This window comes from Bombyx mori, chromosome 21, assembly GCF_030269925.1.
Source record: "Bombyx mori chromosome 21, ASM3026992v2".
Lineage (NCBI taxonomy): Eukaryota > Metazoa > Arthropoda > Insecta > Lepidoptera > Bombycidae > Bombyx > Bombyx mori.
The window spans coordinates 2878278-2896223 of record NC_085127.1 but is presented as its reverse complement, the minus strand read 5'-3'; the positions used below and the strand labels follow the sequence as shown (position 1 = coordinate 2896223).

Here is a 17946-nt window from a genome sequence, read left to right as displayed (position 1 = left end):
GAGTAATAAAACTGGAAACCGATGAAACATTCGTCAAAAGTTACGTACATAAATTAAAATATTTCCTAATATTATGATCACTAGATGATGACCGAGCTTTGCTCGGTTTTTTTTTGATAACGCCATCTTGTTGTGTCTTTAAAGCGGTTAGTTGCCCCCAATTAAGAAAAATAGTATTATTATTCGCCAATAGATGTCGGGAAGAGTTGATTATTGAAAACACGAATAAAACAACATTTTCTGAAAATAAATCGTAGCTAGATCGATTTATCGCCCCCGAAATTCCCTGTATACTAAATTTTATGAAAACTGTTGGAGCCGTTTCCGAGATTCAGATTATATACATATATATTAATATACAAGAATTGCTCGTTTAAAGGTATAAGATTATTCAATTTGTTTTTGTATTTAAAGGGATATAGAAGATCACACTACAAAGAAAATCGCTGTTGAGGCTATTTCGAAGCAATAACTAATTCACGAACAACGTAAACTGTACCTTAACACCTTCACATGACGTCTCGCAATAAATTGTCCTTTATTTACAGAGCACCCCTACACGATGAGGAATTCCACAAAGAAGTCGGCATCGCGTACACCGAACTTTCGGATCCTGATATTTGTAGTCAAGCCAATGATTGTACGTTCTCGTTTCTTGATTTTGTACTTGAATTAAATAAATTTAAAACTTAATTCAATAAAGTTAAGGTTCAGTTTGTTCAGTTGTACTGTTTTCATTTAGATTAACTGAACGAGTTTGAATTGATGTGCCACTGGCGCTGTGTGAGAAACAGACTATGGACTTGGAACCCATCTTTTTTTTTTATTGCCATGACGGGTGGACGAGCTCACAGCCCACCTGATGTCAAGTGGTTACTGGAGCCCATAGACATCTACAACGTAAATGCGCCACCCACCTTGAGATATAAGTTCTAAGGTCTCAGTACAACGGCTGCCCCACCCCTCAAACCGAAACGCATTACTGCTTCACAAGAGGTCCTACCACAATTAAATGTAATAACTTCTTCCAACATAGTTATGGAATCCATGACAATATCAGCGATTTCGGTTTGGCAGTATCCTAACTCTTGTCATGGATGTCGCAAAAGGCGTCTAAAAGATTCAAAGAATGGACGGTAGCATTCCCTGACTATTATTGGACTCGCATTGCAATCGCCAACTGGCATTCACTTGTAGTACGTATTGTAAGCATGCGCAAGTAGATATTAACGCCACTTTGATTATCTTTACCGCAGTATTGCGACCGCAAAAGTTGTGAGTTGTCTTTTGAAGAGGGGGCAACCTTTCTAACATTCGATTGAAGTATCGATTTCATATCGTTAGGGCCCCGTGAATCTAGTATGACCCCTCGAGGTTAATAGAATAGGTAGGAAAAAAGGTAGCTAAATTTCGGTAATCATTTAATACTATGTAGACTGTAAGGTAATTAATCACCATCAATTTAAGCTTTCCACAATGATTTAATATTTGTCCATTTTTATTTAAATGAAATTTGTAGGCACGTGAGTGCTGCAACGGAATATTATCAAGTATAATATTCTAATGATATTATTCCGTAACATGAACTAGAAGATTCTTGGTCGAGGTGGTGTAAGTATGAGCGACAAGCGATTACATTTTTCGTATTTTTTGATTTCAGTTGCTTGTTTTTTTTTTTTTATTTGCTTTCTTGTTTGACATATGTTTCGTCTACAACGGAAAATCGGAAAATGAGAAAATGCGACCTAATAATTATTAAGTTTGATTGGAGATAGCGCCATACAAGTACATAATTATATAAAATCGTCCTGACTACTTCTGTTGTGAAGTATTTTTGTTCGTTTGAAACATAGAGTGCCAGTTATGGCTTTACAGTTTAGCTTAATACCTCAAATCAAATCAAATCAAATCAAAAATTTTTTATTCAACATAAATGAAAGTACATACTTGTTGAACGTCAAAAGAACTACCGCCAATTCACAAGAACTAGCCTCCGTCCTGAGAAGAATTGGCAAGAAACTCAGCGGGCATGTTTTTTTTTTTTTTTTTTAATAAATTATTATTTATTAATTTTTTAATATTACATGTTTTTTTTTAAATATGAGTTTTTTACAATGAGTATTATAACGTAACAATTACTACAATATTGAAATGCCCGGAGCGAGCAACTCATTCCCACTTTGTGCAATCTTCTAGATAATCATTGACTTTATAGTAAGCTTTATTGCATTATATGCTTTATTTATTAAATCAGACCGTAGAATCAATAGCGTTGTTATGTTCACGGGCTTTGCTTGCCTCATGACCCTAGCTGGATCGTTTGTTCTTATAAGCAAAATACGCTAATGAATTTCGACACTAGTTTGAAATAAATCAAAATATTTAAGACATCCGCTTGTACCATAGACCACAAAAAGGATACGGCCTCACGAACTAGGCTATCCATTAAAATCGATCAAACGCCAGTATACGACACGCATTTGCATCGAATATCGATCATATTATTTACTGTGTAAACATTATTTTTCTACGAGACTTGTTGACATTAAAATAAGTTTCATTTCAATATGAAAATTTTGATTCGATACATTTTCACTAAGCATCTTTGAGTTTAGGCGATAGTTTTTTTCTGAGCCGTAAACAGATCATAAAGACTATTACTGTTGAAATCTAAGTTGCCTTTGCTTGGTAGGCTTTTGGGTTTTATTGCCTACGAAATATGAAACTTCTAACCCATTAATAAATTTCGCTCCATTTATGTTATTTGACCTCTATTTTTTTGCGTTTAAACATATCTATGTATACCACAACTGCATACACACTAGCAAAGTTACAAAGTCACACAGCATACGCACATGCAAACACACGTGTGCTATCTATCACACTCATACATGCACTACACATATCACAAAATTCATACACACATATTTACGCTCGTATTTTCGAGTATTTCTTAGTAGTTGATTCCCGTATTACTATTATTATCCGACATATGGGTAAGAGGGGAGTTATCGGTAAGAGGGGAGTGAACGAAGAAATGGTATATGATAGAAGAGTATGGAAAGAGAAAACATGTTGCACCGACCCCAGGTGACTGGGAGAAGGGCAGGATAATGATGATGATGATGATACCCTCTAAAGATTTATAATTATTTTTTGTATTACATGTAAAGCTAGCTTCACTGTCTGGAGATGGCCGCTAAAATGTAGATATTTCTTCACTAATGTGATTTTTAGAGAAAATATTGTAAATTGATTCAAATAAAAAAAAATCGATATTTAATTTACCCTTAGCTAAATGAATTTCATTCTTGGTTTAAACAGATACCTACAGTTGCTTAATTTCGAATTTGCTTCGGGAATGTTCTTTTAAAGCCATGTATGTATATAAGTTAAATTTTTGTGAATAAATTGTTCAGTGCTACAGTATACAATATACCGTACAATATACAGTATATAATATATTTACTTCAATTGGCAACATGGCAAGAAAGCTTTTTAGCGACGAATTCCTAAAATAGTTATCGTCTTACACACCAATGGGTTTAGGCCCTTACCATTGGCTCGGTTTGGAACATTTAAGATTTAAGATTACATTGTATTTTTCTACTTTTTTTGTAGTAGGTACCTATCTATTATTGGGGTAGTCCGTTAGTTTAGTATTTAGTTCACTATTTTATATTATTATTTACCTTATTCCCTTTTATCTTCGTCGAAACTACATTAGTTACTCCAATGAATCTAGATATTTCTCAAATGAGAGTTCTCTTAACAATAAGCCGTCCATTTTTCCAAATAGTGTCCTTTAGATAGATGCAAATATTGTCTTCATGAACTCTTTTTGCTAGCTTAATACACATTAAATTGACAGTATATTTGAAGTTTTTAGTTTAGACACCAATAGACATAGTTGATTTGTGACCATATTATTGTTATGAATTTAGCTCAGTCTTTTATTCTTCGTTCGCCATCTTTTCATTTGACATCACAGTTCTGCGCCCGTGAGCTACTGTTTAGATACTATGAATATTTATTCTACTCTATTGACTATCTAGACTTACCCAGAATAGTCCATTAAATCATTGGAGGAAATGTAGAGTTTTAATCGAAACATTAAAAAAATTGTGGGAGCCAATGGTAAAGACAACATGTCGACGGCTGTGATATATGTTTTTCATAAATCTTCGGGACGCTAAAACTGTGGGGATAAGAGGGGTCTCGGGTCGGAGACCTACGATCTCGGGGGATTACATTGATGCCTATTTTAGGATTGCACTTCTCCAAATGAACTGCATTAAACTTTCATGGAACATGTCTGAGTCTGCGATGTGATTGTGGCTTTAAAAAAATAAAATATTTTTCAAGTTTGCCAAAATATCTAATCAAAGGCGCCATCTTTTTTCGTGAATCTAATAATAAAATTTAGTAAAACGAAACTCTTGTCGTGGAAATCGGTCGATTTTCGTCTGAGATGAGACGACCGGGGTATTCGTGTAAATTGAAATTATTTTAATTATGATTAAAACGTGTTGTACTTAGCGCGTTATGTTCACGAATGACTTCCACGGAGCATAACATCGTGTAATATCAATTAAACTCGCATTTTTATTTATTGACGTGAGTACTAGTAGAATGGTAAATTTTTAAGCTACCATGCGTACCAATATCTTCTGTTACTATACCGAGATCTTAGAACTTATATCTCAAGGTGGGTGGCGCGTTTAAGTTGTAGATGTCTATGGGCTCCAGTAACTACTTAACACCAGGTGGGTGTGAGCTCATCCACCCATCTAAGAAATAAAAAAAAAGAAGGAACCACTGATATGATCAATTTAATTAATTTTATCATTAGTAAATTCAGGATAATTTAAAAATTGGCAATCTGCTAATCTATTGGTAGTCTTAAAGTACGACTTAGAATTACACAAATACCGTTTGCTCATCTATGAAGTCTCCTCCGTTTACAATAATTTAAAAAATATAAATTTCGATACGAAATCAACATTATTTGAATTTGAAGTTTCTATTTAATTTAAATTTAGGACGACAATTCGAAAGTAAAACAGACGCCTTTCATTATTTAGAACAATGAGAGTTCGTTACACTTCGCGAGTACAAGCAAATTGTTCTAATAAACCTTTTAGCAGATACATCTGAAACAGTTACTACTTGATTTTTTTTGTGACATTTTTTTGACTGTTAGCAGTAATTGACCAGTGTTTATCCCACTTTCAAACTGTAAGACAGTTTGAAGACCAAGAATTGAATAATAAAAAACACAATTGAGTAGGAAAATTTCTAAATTCGAGTTCAGATTTTCTTTTTTTTTTTCATTCAACTGTAAAATGAATATAATTCTAAGACATCTAGGGATTATTATGATGTTGATGTGTTACGTTATATTAGGTGCTTGTAATGAAATTTATCCATCTAAATCTAAATTATTGTCAAGGAGAAGAAGATATGTTGCATTTCCTGAAGGATCCAGTTTTTCGGTAAGTAATGAAAATAAAACTTTCATCGAATGATGAAACTGACTTTGCTAAGTAAAATAGTTTATTTTTTTATTTTTTTTATTGAAATAATCATACTTTAATACCATATGCAGTTTTTAATATATTAGTATATTCTTGTAGCTGAACGGTAAAGTTATTGTAAATATTATGTCACCATACCACAAACAAGAATTACCGTAGTGGAATAAAAATCAATCTTGCAAGAAGGGCCGTCTACTTCGTCTACTCACATTAGCAATGAAAAATCTGCATCGAAACTTTTCTTTCATACCTGTTTTACTGGTGGTAGGACCTCTTGTGAGTCCGCACGGGTAGGTACCACCACCCCCCCTATTTCTGCCGTGAAGCAGTAATGCGTTTCGGTTTGAAGGGTGGGGCAGCCGTTGTTACTAAACTTGAGACCTTAGAACTTATATTTCAAGGTGGGCGGCGCATTTAAGTTGTGTGTATGTCTATGAGCTCCCACCACCACCACTTAGTAGAGTAACCACTTTACACCAGGTGGGCTGTGAGCTCGTCTACCCATATAAGAAAAAAAATAGTAAAAACTTATTTTCTTAATTCTAAAATCTATATATACATAACTGGATATATTTAGTATTCCTAGCATCTGATTTAGCAAGCAACCTCGACCTCGATATTAGCAGCATTGAATACTTTCGTGTTTCAGTGTGCTGGATGTATGACTGTGGGTCTCATAGGGCAACCGGCTCCATCGACAGCCCCCGGCACGTTCACCTTTGGGCTCAACTGGGCCATTGCTTATGAGCTGCCCAATGCAACCGAAACCACAGCTTTCTACACACAAAAGTACAAATACAAGAAACCTGTCCATCAGAGGAGAAGCAGGAGGGAATTGTATGAGAAGATTGAGACTATTTTGGACAGGTACATTCAAAGTTTATAGGCGTTAACAAAAAAAAACATGGTCCACTATCCTTGAGATTTTTGATCGCTATATATAGATAGCTTGTGTATTATCGAAACCGACGGCATGATGATTTGCTGTAAATCGGAATAGATATGACAGTGGAGATGGCAGAATAACGCAAATTAAATTCTTTCTTCCCAGTCGTACACTCTTGACAGAGTGGTCGTGGTCATGTATCCGTCGGATCCTGCGATACCGATGCTCTCGCGATGCAACGTCTCAAGACATGGTGTTTCGCAGAGTGAGAGCAATCATTTATGTTGGAGTGAGTCACAGACTTTATGAGGTCGGTCCGTCGTGTTGGAGATCGTCCGCGAGATCTTTTGCCCTCGACTTTCCCGTGCACCACCAACCGTTCAATAGAGTCCTCATTACGAGTGATGTGCCCGAAGAACTTGAGGATTCGTATTTGAGTCCAAACAGTCGTTGACGATAGTTTCTCTTTGATATTGAGCTCTTTCAGGATCGAAACATTGGTAGGGTGCGCGTTCCACGGAATTCTGAGGAGACGTCTCCAACATCACATTTCGAGTCTGTCAATCTTACGACGGTCTTGCATCCTTAGCGAGGATTGTAAGACAAATTAAATGTATTGCATTGAATATTTTATTACTCATTTAATGATTTTTCAGCATGGGTTACAGCGGTAGACAATGTATACTAAAGACTTTGTGTGAGACCACACAGCGCATAGTTCCTCACGGAGAAAATATGGTTGAAGAAGTATTCCGTTCGCTATTCACGTGAGTTTTAACATATGTAATATAATATATGGTAAGGTAATTCATAAAAGAGAAAACAGTATAAACGCCTCAATGTAACCTGTTTTTTTGTCTATTGAAGAAAAAAATTGATTCTCGTTATTTTTTTGTTGCAAATTGATGATCAGTTGGAAATAATCATTATCTACTTAAAGTGGTTACCAAATTGGATCACAAAGAGAATTCTGCCATAAATTCTTCTTTTTCTCCACCTTATCCTACTAGGTGGGGTCGGCACAGCTAATTTTTCTTCTCCATTCTTCAGCCTTCATCTCAACACTCACTCCTCTCTCTCTCTCCTATCGTCATTCACACTCCATCCATGTCTTCTTCGGTCGACCTCCCCCCTCTTCTACCTTGCACTACCATTTCCATACATTTACTAGTCACATGCATCTTCTCTTTACGCATCACATAATTCTGCCATACACTGTGTGCAATCAAGTAGAAATGTCAATTTCCCTAACTTGTCAAAATAAAGGCTGTTCCATTTTCAAAAGCTCATGCTTCATAGCAAGAATAAGTAGATTGTTTGCCAGCTATCCATGCGGATTTATAAAACTCTATTTTCAGTAAAACCAACAAGGTACTTCACTTTATATATACCATGTAATTACAAAATTAATGAATTTAATTTCAGATTACCAATGGTTAAAGTTTTATCATCGGAGCCTCTCGAACACACCATCTATGATTCAGCACATCGCTTAGGAGTCCTTCTTCAGAACTGCGACGCCATGTTCAACTGTCCTATATCTCTGGTGGATTGGGCCAAAGGATATTATAATGCTCCATCTCCTAATGTGGATACTTTGAGAAATCCTTGGGCTTTGTTCAGCAGCAACTTTGGATGATTGGTTAAGCTTTTCGTTGAACCAGTTTTTATTAAATTTGTCTTATACCAGAGCTGAAGTTTCATTGAATAATATGTAGCGGGATAAATTATACTTTATTTTACAATTTAGGAAATTAAAGGAATTTAAAGACAGAGATGCGAATCGTTAATAGTTTTTAAGGCTTATCCAACGGGTCAGAGCGTTCTCCGCAGTAATAGGCAGGTGGTCGCTCGTAAATTATCATCCCAATACGCTAATCGCATCACATCTCATGGTTACACTTATTTGAAAATTTCATGAAGGACATCGTAACTTGGCTGCTCAGTGTTTTTCACTTGGAGTAATGGAGATGCAAAGAGGACTTTGGACTTTTCGTATACTAAGGACTTTGAAAATTATGGCAAAAATCATAATTTTTCTTACTTTAATAACTAATCTCATAAAAGACACTGTCGATATGTGGGCAGAAACGAATAGAGAAATGTTTCATTTCACTTAAAAGTATAACAAATACATCATAACAGACCTTTCACGATTTCGTTGAAAACGATTAACACGTTTCGAACTAGTCACGACTATTTAATACTTGCACCGTTACCGGAAGATAGACACACTTTCTTAATCCCATTTCTGCATCCATTATAATCTCGGACGTGTGATTATGAACTAAGGTGTTCGTTGGATGTTGTTTCGTATGAGTATTATCTGGGTATTTCAATGATGATTAAAATTTGCGTTTTATTTTTGTTGAGTTCTGCGACTATTTCGTGCGCTTCACCACATGTGGATACGGGACGATCTTCAAAGGTTTTGTCTAGAAGAAAACGTTACATCGCTTTCCCTGAAGGATCTTCTTTTTCCGTAAGTGCTTAGTTATTTATTACTTACTTGCTTATAGGAGTTTAATAGACATAAATCAATCGATGCCACCATTCCAAATTTTTAGGCCTTCCTCTTCTTTTTAACATTCTATATTATTTCATCCTATGAAAATTAACATTTAAAAAAATGATATCTTACTATTTTTAACAAACATCTCATTTATTATTAGGCTACCAATACTATTCTCCACGATGCTCTTAGAAGGTAATCATGAAAAATGTTTCATTAATTAAAGCAGAAATCAAACAAGATAATTCATGGCGAAAATATTCAATATAACTAATGTGATCCTTGTATCCAGTGCGCGGGATGCATGACGGTCGGTGTTATAGGCCAACCGTCACCATCCTCATCACCTGGCACCTTCACATTTGGCCTCAACTGGGGTATCGCATATGAGTTACCAAATACAACAGAAACTGCAGCGTTCTTCCGCAAAAAGCAAAGGAAGCCTGCCGCTTTGAGGAGGAACCGACGCGAGCTGTACCAGAAACTAGAAGTTATCATGGATAAGTAAGTACCCATGGAATACGTTGCATGTGGATGCTTTTAATTATTTAGTACAGAAATATCTGAAGTCGTCGTTGTCTGCGGGATAAGACGCCTAGTGCATTGCGCAGGGATGCGGCTGTGGCGGTGTTCGAATCCCGCAGGCAGATACCGATTTTTCTGTTGAAATACTTATTTACCAAACGTTCACGACTCATCACTTCCACGATGAAAGAAACCACATCGTGTAATAAAAAACAAACTTGCAAAAAATAACTTATGTAATGGGTTTGTACCACCACCCTGCCTGCTTTTTTCGTGAAACAATAATGCGTTTTGATTTGAAGGGTGGGTCAGCCATTTTACTGTAAACTGACACTTAGAACTCATGGCTCAAGGTGGGTTGTGGCATTTATGTTTTTGATATCTATGGGCTTCGGTGGCTACTGACATGCCAAAATGGTCCACCTGCTGCTTAACACCGTGAGCTGGTCTACTTATCTTAGCGATAAGAAAAAAAATGCTACGTTCCTGAACGTCTTTTATTTTACTTCGTAATTCAGAGACTATGGACGAAAACGGCCAACATTAATATGTCGACATATTGAAATATATTGTTGGACATTCTAGCGACACAAATGTTTCTTTTTATTGGATTTTCGCTAAGCGGTTAGGACTCAGTTTTAGACGACCCATTGTATTCTTTAGGAAATAAAAAAAAAACAATTTGTTTTTTATCAACAACGGTTCGTGACTATAAAAAAAATCAATTAAACCACATTGCCTATCAATTTCTGAAGATTTTTGGCTTATGATAGATGTGAGGTAATTTATTGCTATAAAAGTTCTGGCCAGATAAATGTTGCATTTTTGGATTTTTCATTTTAACAGAATGGGTTATAACGGTCGCAGTTGTATTTTGAAAACGTTATGTGAAACAACACAGAGGATAGTGCCACATGGAGAGAACATGATAGAAGAAATGTTTAGAGCATTATTTACGTAAGTAAAAACCTTAACTGGTCTGTTTTGGTCACCACTAAAAGCAAATAGTGTATCGCTAAGCCTACCTAACGAAAATATTGGTGTTGTCAAATCATTGACCCTCGCCACGGACAGTCCGTTTGGCTAATTTTCAAATAAAAATAGATTCTCAATTATTTTTTAGTTGTATAAATATATTTTTTTAAGCATAATTTGAAGTGATAGCTTCTACATCCCATAAAGATAAGATTCCAAGTATACACGGATTTCTGTCGCAAAACAAGTATATCATTGACGTTAATGGTGGGCCAGCCATTTCACGACACAATTATTAATACCTTGGTCTCTTATTTCGAGTTAGATAACAGCATATGTGCCTATGAGCTCCAGTTTTCCCTCCCTCCTGTTGGCTGGTATTCTAATGAGCTATTCCATCTAAAGATCCAGTAACCACTTTCTCACTGAGCATGTGATCATTTTAATATAATTTTACTAGTTATACCTAGTCAGGTCATAAATTCTGTCACATGTTTAATGTAAAATAATTGAAATAAGTTTATTCATTATGTAACCATTCATATACCAAAATGAACTTAACAAAACATAGATTCTTATGACACTAAAGTTTATTCAAAATGACCTCCGTGATTTTGAATACAGGCCTTCAATCTGCACGGCCAGTCGTCTATCGCAGCACGAACGAGGTCCATGTCAATATCGGCGGCTGCCTTAATCAAGGATGTCTTGAGTGACTCCAAATTGGGATGAGGCTTTGAGCACGCCTTTTCCTCCAAGTGTTGCCATATCTTGTAATCTAACGGATTCAAATCTGGACTGGAGGAGGGCCAGTCTTCATGCCGGATGAAGTCAATTTCACGCGCCGCCAGCCAGTCTTGTGTGCTCTTCGCTCTATGAGCTGGCGCCGAATCTTATTGGAATACCCAGTGCCTGTTATTGAACATGGTATGAGAAACAGGTTCCACAAGGTTCGTCAGGACTGTATTTTGATACACAACTGCATTCGTTTTTACACCTTTCTCACAAAAATGTACCTCTGTTAAGCCTCAATAAGAAACTCCCTACCGTACCATGAGCGAGGATGGAAAATGACCTCGTTGGACACGCGGAATACGGTTGCTCGCTTCTTCACTACTGTGTGCGTACACCTTATCATTTTGTTTGTTGTAGCTCTCTTCTACGGTAAAAATTTTTTCATCCGAAAAAAGAATTTCTCGATATTTTTTTCCCGCGTACCGCTTCAACAAAGCGCGGCATCTCTTCAGTCTCAGGTCCATTAGTCGAGCATTCAAACGATGTCCTGTTTTTCTTCGATATGCCCGAAGCCCTAAGTCTTCATTTAACACCCTTTTCACCGTGGTTCTGCTTAACCCCATCTGAAGGGCCCACAGTTTCTGCTTACGTTCGGGATTTCTTTGAATTCGCGCCTTCACAGCTTTTATCACTGCTGGAGTCGTAACAGACCGAGGGCGACCACTTCTTGACCTGTCATCTACACTAGAGTCTTCATTGTATCGTTTGATGGTACGATAAACGAATCTTTTGGTTATATTCAAATTTTTCAGTATGTTAAAAATTTGAATTGGCGCGTAACCGCAACGATGCAACGCAATAACTGCAACACGGTCTTCTTTAAGCGTCCACTCCATATTTAAAAATGAGTAAAATTCTAAAAGTATACATTTTTATTTTCAAGAACAATTCGAAATTCGAATTCAATAAACTTTTTTGTGGCCAGCATTCTAAAAGAAAAGTTTTTACTGTGTGACAATACTTATGACCTGACTAGTTATATTCTGAGTACGGATTCGTGCTACTATTGTCTTAACTATATCAGTTAATAAGTAGTCGTGTGAGCTGATTTTGTTTAAAAGTCATTGTTCACCTGCAACAAAAGCCAAGCTTTTATCTCAGTTTGGGCCGTGTTATGTTTACTTCCTACTCTAAGAAATTAATAGAATACTGTTGATTCCAATGCTATGGGTCACAGAACATTTACATAGGACACAACCGCTCTCGCACACGGCTTCTTTGTTCAAATTTTAAAACAATTGAAAATCAAAAAAAACCTTTTTTCAGTTTACCAATGTCAAAAGTGCTTTCAACGGAGCCAATAGAGCACGCTGTTTACGACTCAGCGCATCGACTAGGAGTGCTGCTGCAAAACTGCGACATCTACGAATGCCCTATATCCTTAGTGGACTTAGCTCAAGGTTATTATAACGCTCCAGCGCCGAAAGTGGATACAGGGTTAAATCCGTGGTCCCTTTTCAGTAGTAGTTTTATTTAAACAGAAGTCTAGAATTTGGTTTATATAGTAATCTAGGATAACTTTGAGGGTTGATGGAGTAATTGTTACAATGGCTCCTGATATCGATTTCGTCGTATCCATTATTTCATTAAAGAGTAACGCGATCACGGACAACTAAATGCAAAATTAATGGGAGTTTTCAAAATTACAATTATTGAATTTTCTGATCACTGTGTTATTGTAGACGTCAAACTGGAATACCTATCTGTATTTGAAGAGGAATTCATCAAATCAATGAGATCGTTTGTTTGAATTAGTAAATATTGTGATTGTGGTTGTGTTAAAATATTGTGATTGGTTGTGTTAAAATTACAAAAGACTAAATCTGTTTTGTTATTTTATTTTCTTAGTTAAAATTGTTATACCTTGAAATTAAATATAATGGTAATTGACTGAAAATTTTGTTCCTAGGTTACATGTGATAGCATTTAACGATAGAAATTTCGCTCAAGAATAGAAGGTTGGATTGATATTTTAGCTTAAATCCCTCCTTGTACTATTAAGAGATTTTTATAAGGATGATCGAGATATATACTTTATGCCTACGCAGCTCTTGACTTAAAATAGATTTTATTAATGATAATTTTTAGCCAGTGATAATTTTTGCTACGTGCTATCGTGCTATGAAATGAAAGTTATGTTTTCTGAACGCTACGACATATCATCCTTCAAATTCCGATCATTCTTTAAATGTCTTAAGTAGGACCCAAATTCATAAAACTAATTCTAATTCCCGAGTTTTTTATTTATTTATTAATCTAGATGATTAATTCATTTCTATCTCGATTTAGAATTTAGAAAAACATAATTATGTGTAGGCATCTTTAAAAAACTTCTGTGGGTGAGAACGAACTAGATTAGAACAAAAGGATTTCAAGACTCTGATAGCAGAATAAATAAAACACTTCAATTTTATTATTAACGCGTAACATTTAATATTTATAGTTCATGTTTATAATACATTCCAATATTAGCATCGAGAAGTCGTTAGTGTATTTATAATAATTATAGTAGTGCTCATTTTTATTAATCCTTAGATAATTATTATGTTAACATTACAAAATGGAACTTACATTTATAAACTTAAATGCTAATTTATATCATTACTGTTTAGCTTTACAAACTCATAATGTATTGAGCTATGACTTAGAGACTAGAATATATTTTACTGTTTTGCATAGTGCACAATCTTAATCATAATCCGTGGCAAACGTACGGTATTTTATTTGCGAATCTAAATATTTTTTTTATTAATATCAATAAAACTCTATTATTGTATGACATATTACATAGACTTACAATTAATAATATTATAGGAATTCATTCTTATTATCGATACGCTAAACATTAATATTAGTATGGTGTTCGTTCGCGTTTTGTCACATTTCATCGATCGAATTGTTTTTGTTTTGATTGGAAATGTTATTCTACTAATAATCTCAATTTTTTTTTATAAAAATCCACGTATTACGAGTAGGTATATCAAAAATACCACACTCTTCGTTATTAATCTGGGATTTTCTGTTGCGTTTTATTGGTTTCGCGAAAAAACGGTGAGACAAAAGAACCGGACCAGTAAAACTAGACCTAACTCCGACATCGAATAGAATCGAACGGCTCTACGGGGTAGCTCTAGAATATTATCGCGCGATCTCTTCTCGTGGGTGTCTATAAAAAGCGACCAAGAGATATATCAGAGAATAGGCAGCAACGTTTTCTGAGTTTACCAGCTATTTTTATTGTTTAGGGTGGAAGAGCTCACAGTCCAGTTGGTGTTAAGTGGTTACTGGAGCCCATAGACATCTACAACGTAAATGCGCCACTCACAACGTAAATGCGCCACCCACCTTGAGATATAAGTTCTAAGGTCTCAGTATAGTTACAACGGCTGCCCCACCCTTAAAACCGAAACGCATTGCTGCTTCACGGCAGAAATAGGCAGGGTGGTGGTACCTACCGGTGCGGACTCATAAGAGATCCTACCATCAGTAATAAGGCTTATTGGGATCTCTAACCTGCACTTATTGTTATGGCGTATTCAGCACGGGTAGGTACCACAATATTGCCTATTTCTGTGGCCTAGGATTTACTCATTCCGGTTTAATAGCTAAGGCCGCAGTTACAGAACATAATTGAACTTAGACTTCATGTTCCATGGGTGCCACATTCTGTGTTGTCAGAAAATTATTCCACTAGATGGGCTCTTAACCTGCACTTACTGTTATGGCGTATTCAGCACGGGTAGGTACCACAATATTGCCTATTTCTGTGGCCTAGGATTTACCTATTCCGGTTTAATAGCTAAGGCCGCAGTTACAGAACATAATTGAACTTAGACTTCATGTTCCATGGGTGCCACATTCTGTGTTGTCAGAAAATTATTCCACTAGATGGGCTCTTAACCTGCACTTACTGTTATGGCGTATTCAGCACGGGTAGGTACCACAATCTTGCTTATTTCTGTGGCCTGGGATTTATCCATTCCGGTTTAATGGCTAAGGCCGCAGTTACAGAACATAATTGAACTTGGACTTCAAATTCCGTGGGTGCCACGTTCTGTTGTTTGTGTTGTCAGAAAACTATTCCACTAGGTGGGCTCGTGCACCGATTTTACTTGTAATAAAAATAAACCTGTGTCCACACAGCAATTAGTATCTGTTATCAGAATTATACCTGAGACAGAGTGTACGCAACTCGAAGAAATACGGACAGCAAACGTATTCCGTTTATGTATCTTTAGAATAGAATAATTATTTATCTTTACCAACGATTTTTTTTTTTTTATCTTTTTTTTTCCTCGTAGGCAGACGAGCATACGGCTCATTTGATGTCGAGTGAGTTGTTATCGTCGCCCATGGACTTCAGCAATTCCAGGGGCAGAGCCAAGCTGCTGCCTAGCGCCAAGTCGCTGCCTACCGTTAATTGTACCAAAGCCTTAATTTTTATTATGTCCAGTTTTGATTAATAGATTTTGGTTATATCGATGAAAGCCATCAAAATAATATTAGCTCAGACGCCTTAACAATGACATACGATTTTCAACCATAATTTAAGGGCCCGGTAAAAAATAGTATAGATAGTAAGTACTACGGGACCCAGTTTGGTGTTGCAACCTCTCATAAGATACTGAATAAATTTATGTGGTATTGCTTAATTAATATTTAATTATTTTCAACAAACATATTGGACAAAATTAAATATCTTACGCATGTTTATTTGTTTAGAAAAACATTTCCAATGACAACAAAACATTCGTCGTTACTCGTGACTAGAAAGGTGAAAATAAAAATCATAATCGAACCAAAACATATTATTAATAGAGAATATTTATATTAAGACGCAAAACATCGATCAGATATTTCGTAAATTTACCTACTAAATTTAATACGAACAGTCGCATACAACGCTTTACGCCTTCCACTTAGAGAGCTTTCATTGTACTTTTGAAAGTCTCTATTGACTTGTGTTCTTCGGAATACCTGATCGATGACAGCAAGATCGAAAGTCAAAAGTACGTTGATCTTAAACCTACAGTAAATATAATATGTCGTTGCGACCAGTTCACAATAATAACACATACGATATTAGTAAAACTTACCTTACATTGCTTTCAATATAACACAAAGGACAACACGCTTATTAAACTATTATCAAAATATTATACCGATTCAAAGTTATCAAGGTTAACCTTTTTAAATACAACCGCAAAAATGCTTCCAACTTTTTCGAATTTTTAACACAACAACTTATATAAATCACTACGTGGTTATTGCTTAATACAGAGTCTTGTTAATTTACAAGATTATTTCACATAAAATCCCGATAAACACGTACCAAAAGCAGTAAGGTCACAACAATTTTATGCCCCTTTCTCAATTTCAATCATTTTGAATCAATACATAATAGTCACAATGAAACTTACAAAACTAGACAAATACAAATTCATTCTTGCCGTATCTACTCAACTGACCAGAATATACTAATCGCTTAAGGAATTTAAAAAAACATATGAGTAATTAAATTGTTAAGCCGCAGAGGAATCAGTGCTAAGCTGTTTGGTAGCCTTCTTCAGTAAAAGGTAGTTGATAGTCTTGTAAGTTCAAGATTTTGGAGTAATGCTGGTAATGTTGAAAAAATACATGGTTAGTGCGAAATTGGGGAGTAAGATGTTATTATAGTTACAGAAGGAGTCGATTGATAACAAGTCACTTGAATTTTAGTTTAAGCTTTATACATATATGTCGTTAGTTGGATTGTACATGCAATATTATCAATGACCTGGCGAATGCTTGTTATAATCTTCCGAAAATTAAACAGTAATTAATTAATTATTTTTAACACTGATCCCACTGTGGCAGACACGAAAAAAGTACTTACATCAAACGTCTAATAAAATAAGGCACAAAATAGAATACTAAAACAACCGCATTACGCTAATTACGGGCAATGGAAAACATTCAAAACGTGCAATATTCATATTATATATAAAGTATTTTTTAGTTAAAAGGGATTTACCCATGCCAAATAATTTGATTCCAATTTTTAGTTCATCATGTACATGATTTATTTTTACTGAATTTAATTGATTTTAGTCGTCAAATTGCCTTTTGAAACAGTGGTAGGGGAACTAGCAAATAAATATTATATATTACAAGAAATTTGTTTTCAATAACTTCATATTATAGTCAATAAATGCTGAAACGACTTCGAAAATACATTGTTTCTTCAAATATAAGTAGGTTATTTAAAAAAAATCGATGATAGTTGAACGTGACAACGTCATAAGAAAATACTGATGGAATGGTTTCATTTTTCAAAAGAAAATTTTAATTTTATTTGTTTGATAGATATTTTGTATGGACAATTGACACCACATTCACTTTTCACTGAACTTTATTCTTGACGAAAACATGTAAATGTATTAATGTATAGCAGCTGTCCACGCGGATGCATCGCTCATTCAAGTAGGAGAGAGACAGATGTCGAACGCTGCCGAACGCGGAGGCCGATTGTGCCTCTTTGTCGCTCGTTGCGCACTCTCGCTTGCACTTCAAGCCTTAAATAGAACGCCTCAATGAGTCATGTTTTTTCGTGCGTGCAGCCGGCTCCATCGAATTATAAGACGTTGTGACGTCAAAAAAATCTGGCACGATTAATTCCCTCTTTAGTTGAAAAACATGTTTGAAATGGATAGTCTCAGAGTAAGATAGTGGAATAC

The 17946-nt window shown here is 35.6% G+C and overlaps 2 protein-coding genes and 1 long non-coding RNA gene across 3 annotated transcripts in view; all 3 read left to right on the top strand.

Annotated features, from left to right (window-relative positions):
- Nucleotides 1-722, top strand: part of LOC101743025 (uncharacterized) — a 36697-nt gene extending 35975 nt beyond the window's left edge. The window contains exon 7 of the long non-coding RNA XR_009975905.1: nt 549-722. This is a non-coding gene — a long non-coding RNA (uncharacterized LOC101743025). The remainder of the gene's footprint in view (nt 1-548) is intronic.
- Nucleotides 723-5216: 4494 nt separating this feature from the next.
- On the top strand, nt 5217-8112 carry LOC110385097 (uncharacterized). Its single transcript, XM_021347648.3, has 4 exons — nt 5217-5495; nt 6187-6404; nt 7080-7190; nt 7849-8112. Exons 1-4 carry the CDS (start codon nt 5346-5348, stop codon nt 8060-8062), a joined length of 693 nt encoding a protein of 230 aa, XP_021203323.1. The 5' UTR covers nt 5217-5345; the 3' UTR covers nt 8063-8112.
- A 606-nt stretch (nt 8113-8718) lies between these two features.
- LOC101745282 (uncharacterized) lies at nt 8719-12911 on the top strand. The gene is made up of 4 exons (XM_012689902.4): nt 8719-8905; nt 9228-9439; nt 10307-10417; nt 12497-12911. The coding sequence occupies exons 1-4, from the start codon at nt 8762-8764 to the stop codon at nt 12705-12707; spliced, it is 678 nt and encodes a 225-aa protein (XP_012545356.3). The 5' UTR covers nt 8719-8761; the 3' UTR covers nt 12708-12911.
- Nucleotides 12912-17946: the final 5035 nt, after the last annotated feature.

Excerpts from the sequence above, each read along its gene's own strand:
- LOC110385097 (XM_021347648.3), top strand. The coding sequence starts at position 5,346 with ATGAATATAATTCTAAGACATCTAGGGATTATTATGATGTTGATGTGT. Across the intron at positions 6,405-7,079 it reads ATTGAGACTATTTTGGACAG|CATGGGTTACAGCGGTAGAC; the intron begins GTACATTCAAAG and ends ATGATTTTTCAG. Across the intron at positions 7,191-7,848 it reads GTATTCCGTTCGCTATTCAC|ATTACCAATGGTTAAAGTTT; the intron begins GTGAGTTTTAAC and ends ATTTAATTTCAG.
- LOC101745282 (XM_012689902.4), top strand. The coding sequence starts at position 8,762 with ATGATGATTAAAATTTGCGTTTTATTTTTGTTGAGTTCTGCGACTATT. Across the intron at positions 8,906-9,227 it reads CTGAAGGATCTTCTTTTTCC|TGCGCGGGATGCATGACGGT; the intron begins GTAAGTGCTTAG and ends CCTTGTATCCAG. Across the intron at positions 10,418-12,496 it reads ATGTTTAGAGCATTATTTAC|TTTACCAATGTCAAAAGTGC; the intron begins GTAAGTAAAAAC and ends ACCTTTTTTCAG.